The sequence below is a fragment of the Lipotes vexillifer genome, unplaced genomic scaffold (assembly GCF_000442215.2).
Source record: "Lipotes vexillifer unplaced genomic scaffold, Lipotes_vexillifer_v1.1 scaffold1049, whole genome shotgun sequence".
In the NCBI taxonomy this organism is placed as follows: Eukaryota; Metazoa; Chordata; class Mammalia; order Artiodactyla; family Lipotidae; genus Lipotes; species Lipotes vexillifer.
Window position 1 is genome coordinate 300804 of NW_006799027.1, and position 5527 is coordinate 306330.

The 5527-nt window shown below is 44.3% G+C and overlaps 1 protein-coding gene across 5 annotated transcripts in view; it reads right to left on the bottom strand.

Moving 5' to 3' along the window:
* The window catches only part of NRP1 (neuropilin 1), a 140324-nt gene that overhangs the window by 68556 nt on the left and 66241 nt on the right, over positions 1-5527 (bottom strand). For all 5 annotated transcript variants that reach the window (XM_007471322.1, XM_007471323.1, XM_007471324.1 and 2 more), the window contains exons 5-6: positions 4299-4454; positions 2138-2304 (exon numbers count right to left, since the gene is read on the bottom strand). In XM_007471322.1, the coding sequence (XP_007471384.1) occupies positions 2138-2304; positions 4299-4454 (323 nt within the window). The remainder of the gene's footprint in view (positions 1-2137; positions 2305-4298; positions 4455-5527) is intronic.

The window sequence follows — 5527 nt, forward strand, 5'->3', positions numbered from 1 at the left end:
CTGGGCCCGTGAGCCATGGCCGCTGAGCCTGCGCGTCCGGAGCCTGTGCTCCGCAACGGGAGAGGCCACAACAGTGAGAGGCCCACGTACCGCAAAAAAAAAACCAAAAAAGGATAACTGAACCTCTGTCACAGGACTGCTCTGAGGACTGAATAAACATGAGTCAAGTACTCAGCAGAAGTTGGCGTACACAGGAAATACTTGATACATGGCAACTATCCCATGAATGGCACAAGTGTCATTTGTGCTGTCCTCCCTCCAGCACGTGTGGAATTGCTGCCCCTTGGAAGTTAAGCGTGGACGGCCGTGGGATGTGCTTTGGCAATGAACTTGGTGTCATGCTCCTCAATGGAGCCTCATGGGTCAGCGTGCTTGGCCACACTCCCTTCCTCCCTCTGCCTTGGTGACAGGTTTCGGATGGTGGCCGCTCCCTCCAACTAGGTCATGGTGTGAGAAGATGTGGGGCAGACCCCCTGCCGGCCAGAGATGGGGGGAGGCATGAGCTTGGGGGGTTTGGGTTACTTAGCTTATTCCGACCATACTTTGATAGAAAGAGTTGGACTATTTGAGATTTTTCTTCTGGGGCCATCTCACATGGTGCCCAACTCCTGACAGTGATGTAAACCCTGTCCCGCTGACAAATGCTTTGTGAGAGCCCGTTGTCTCCACGCATCTACTGACACAGAATTCCTTGCCCAGAAGAATTGCTACCGTTGCATTTTCAGAACTCTTGCAAGACTAACATCCCTAAATTATTGAGTGTTCTCCACCCTGCCGAGAATACAACTACATTACCATGCAAACATGCTTAGCACTGCAAAACGTAAGCTTCTCTCTAGAGGCACGTCTGTCAATCACACGAACTCCTGGTTGGTGTGGAGATGTGGAAACACAAGTCTCCAAGAGCTATTTTGACGTAGACAAGTTCATTTCATTTCTGACTTAATCTAGAGCTGGATTCAGCAATCCCACCCAAGGTAAAAGCCTCTTCTTTTCTCACCCTCTACACATTTCTCAGTGTTATCATTTCGAGGTTAGTGTGAGTTCAGCCTTCTGAAATAGGCCATTTCACTTTAAGTGTATGTTAAACTAATATTGACCTTTCCAAAGTAAAACAAAATCTGGTATTTGTGCTCAACAGACTGAAACAGGCATAGATGTAGAAAGTAGGGGATTAATCATCCTGGTATATTTTCTTGCTTAGAAACTCTCCCTGGGAATTAGTCATTTTTATATATCTCGCAATTAGTGCAGGACAGGCTCTGCCTACTCTCCTGAAGAGGAAATCTGGATCCTTCAGCAAATAACATTGGATAATTTGCCCACAGTTTAACCCACACGGCCAGATATGACGTTTCATTTGACAGTGGGTGAAAAAGTCAAGAACATGAACATCAGGCCTTGGGTGGGAGTATCCAGACATCAAGGTTGGGCAAGTTTAGGCTTTGGGAGTGGTGCCAGGGATGAGCTGGCGATGAGCCCGGGTGGAGGTGCAGAGGAGGGGAGCCTGTGGGGAGTGAAAGGGTGAAGGCAGGGAGGGGAATATTAGAGCAAAGTGGGGAAAGCAGAACAGACATCACTATTAAGGACAGAGACGTGTACATTTCATAGTCTGTGCCTGTACGTAGTCCACAGAGACCGATACCTTCAACTAAACCATTTCTTGGGCACGTGCTACTTGGACCAGTGTGGGAAAGTAAACCTCAACCCCGTTCTGCTCTTCTACCCTGAGCAAACAAACAAAACACCTTGCAAAACAATGACTTCAGGCACACCTCGTAGTACAGGTAAGATATTTCATTAAGGAAATAAAAATCTGTTAAAGTAGGAAGCACATCCATAGAAAATGTGTGGCTGCTGTGGAAAAAAAAAAACCTCAGATCTTTTAGTTGTTACCCAAGTGAGACATCTGTAAGATTCTGTAAGTATCTGAGAAGATAAGAAGATAAGGGGTTTTCAGGGATGTCATCTAGGCCTGCTTTTCTCTGATGCTGTGAATTCTGCAAAGTGATTACACTCGGTGGTGGTCCCTGTCCTTCTCATTGGAAGGCATTAGTCACGGCGTTGCTTTTTTTCAACAACCGTTTTAGATGACCCAAATCTTCCACCCGGAATGTGCCAAGTATAAGCCACATACCTGGATCCACTCTTTGTAGGAATCCTCTCCAGGGGTCCACCCATTCTCAGGATAGTGGAGGCGGGAACGTTCGGCAGACCAGTTGGTGCTGTACTGGGAAGAAGCTGTGATCTGGTCAGAGTGAATCTCTCCGGATTCCATGCCCAGAGCTTCCATACACTTGAAGTCTGAAGGGGGAAAAAAAAATGGCCCTAAGTCATCAAAACGAAGGGGACCTAGGATGCATATTTCCTTTTTTGATCTGGAAAACTAAAACGGTCTTTTCGATGTTCACACAGTCTTACAAAAGATGACAATGAGGGACTTATTGGATTGTAGCACCAATATGTGCATTTTCATGGCAAGAATTCTGAAAAGCAAGGCTATGACGATCTCACAGTTGATTATTTTTCCAACAGGGCTTAGGGTGATCTATAAATACTATTCGAAAGTTTTTAGGAAATGATGGAAATTCGGATTTATTTTCAAAGTTGAATGTATGCAGATATGTCATATGCATATACATCAAGAGTTACATTTAAATAAAATTGTACCATTTCCTCTAAGATCTAATAAAAATGAAAAAGACTCTTTGTCCATTTATAGCCCATATTTGGTGGGCTAAGTAGACTTTAACTCTCCATCTTTCAGAGTCCTTGCAATTGGCACCCAAGGCCTCCCCGTTGTTATTCCCCTGCCCTGGACTGGACGTAGTTATTAACACCATTGGTTTATTTTATTAAAACACAACAGTATCATCAGGGTAAAGTGCAGTATCATAGGGTCCCAAAGAGCACCACAGTTTTACAGCATAAATAGTAATATTCACAATGATGACCATGAATCATGAAAACATATATTCCATTGGGCCTCATATACTCAGCAAACAATGAAATATGAACTATGATACTGGGAAGTGAATAATCAATTTTAGGAAAATGTAAAGTACCAAAGTGCAAAAAAAAACTTTAGAGATTAAAAAGAAGATTCTCAACCATCCAGAAAAACTTCAACTAACCAAATTTCCACATTTTCTGAATTTTCTATCATAATTAATAAGGTTTTGTGGCATAAAAGGTTTTCTTTCACTGGTTTTCTACTTTTAAGCTTAGGTTTGTTATTTGGAATATAAAATGGCACAATAATACATGAATGGATTAACCAAATAAATTAAGTAAAGGTAAGATTTTGAAGTTTAATTGGCCTTTTTGTTTTCCAGTAAGATCTGGTAGAAAAGATATAAGCATATCTGTAGAACAGGTCTCCTAACTCCCCTGCCTTTTCCCTGTGCTACGTTACAATCTGGCAGCTAAAACTGATGAAACACAAATTATTCATTGTTTTTTCAGGTTTTTTTTCCCCTCGGGCTCTTAAAAGAGCTGGAGACCACATCAACTTAGTCGTGTATTTTTTTTTGCCGTATGCGGGCCTCTCACTGTTGTGGCCTCTCCCGTTGCGGAGCACAGGCTCCGGACGTGCAGGCTCAGCGGCCATGGCTCACGGGCCCAGCCGCTCCCCGGCATGTGGTATCTTCCCGGACCGGGGCACGAACCTGCATCCCCTGCATCGGCAGGCGGACTCTCAACCACTGTGCCACCAGGGAAGCCCTAGTCGTGTATTTTAAGAAGATACAAAAAACATATTACTTTTTTTTCTTTTATGGAAAGTTATAGAAGTTAAAACATGCTTCTTTTACATGAATATCCGCTTTCATTAACATAAGAAAAACAAAAACAGCTTCCACCAGGGTCTCCCCAAATCAAACCACCACGCACCATCCATTCTACCTGCCTGCCTGTCGATGAACTCCACTGATGCTGATTGGTTCTTCTCATCCAGGGTCGATGCCTGTCCTTTCCTGGCTCTCAGCCCAATACACACTGGAGGGTACCAGGTAGGTGGTCTGGCCATATTTCATTGTTTCAAGGCACAGTTTTGCCGTTTCCCACTTTTTCTCCCATAATTTCAGAGGCTTACATGCAGCCTTCTCGCACATAGTTTTAAGAAAGCACCCCAAAGAGTTCTTCCTATTGATATTCATATAAACCATTTAAGTGAAAAACAAACACTGGGCACTCCAACTCACGAAACACATCTGTAGTGTTCACAGGGCCACAGGAGTGTGAAGAGGAATAATAGCGACTATTTACCGCAGGGCTTTGCAAGAGGCATAAATACTGACCTTCTGAAACACTGCTTTGCGAGACACTGTAATTTGCCGAGAAGCCTTCTTTGGCTATGGCGCTGTCCGTGTAGAAAACCATGGACAGGATGCCGGATGAGGAGTGGATTCGACCTGGTGTTTTCTGCCCACAGTAACGCCCAATGTGGGGACCAACTGCAGAGGAAGAAACGCAGAGACCGTGAAAATACCTTTTCTTGTGCAGCAGATGCCAGCAGAACCATTTGTGAACATGGGTCCCAGTGGAACCCGGAAGTGTTTTCTTACCCCAAGCAAGTCTTCGATAGCTAATTGTTTTGCAGTGAACATATTGGATCGGGTTTGCGGAGAGGGTTTTCAAGTGTGCTCTGAAGGGCAATAACAGGCATAACCACATTCCGCAGTGAGCAGGACTGTTTTCAGGAACAAAATCGAAATGCTTGCTTCGATTGCAAAGGAGATTTGGGCTGTCAAGTGCACCCTGGCATTCATCGCCAGGACCGCACGGTGCACACGGTCCGGCGCCCAGGAACTCTAGCCAGCTTGTGATCACCCACCGGGGGCTCTTGGAGTCATCTGTCCTCAATGCCCCCGCCCTAGGAGGGGATCCTGGGGAATGTTCTGGAAACCAGTCCTAGCACCAGAGCAGTACCAAGGTCTGACCCAGGCCTGGGTGAGCTCCACCCCGTTCCTCTTTCCATCTTTCAGTCCTGGAGCCTCGTTATGACGAACACCACAGAATTAGACAAATGACAGTAGATTATGTCCTAATCAGGGTTGTATCTGAAGACTAATTCATAATTGTAACAATTAAAAAATTTAGAAATTATAGATACCAATAATTTACATATAATAGCAAATTGTAATCAAAACAAAAGAAAATGAGTCTTTCTGACTTCTGTCTCAGTTTTTTATCTCCCAAACCTTAGAGAGGTGACTGCATTGCACTTGTGTCCAGGGACGAAGAGATGATGCAAAGCAGCCATTTGACTGCACACCAGGAAACAGGTAGTACCTGAGGCAGAAAAAGATTGGGAACACTGACTGATTGGCGATCAAGTCAAGTTGTTATTTGGCTTATACTGGCCGTCCCTTTGTTGAAGTGCTTTTAGACCAACCGTGGCAATTAGCAACTGTAAGTTGCCTTATAGACAGTGTGGAAGCCCTCTGGGCTTGGAAAATCTTTCCATTTCCCTGTCCAGATCAGCAGCAAGACAAAAAAAAAAAAAAAAAAAAAAAAACCCCTTTTT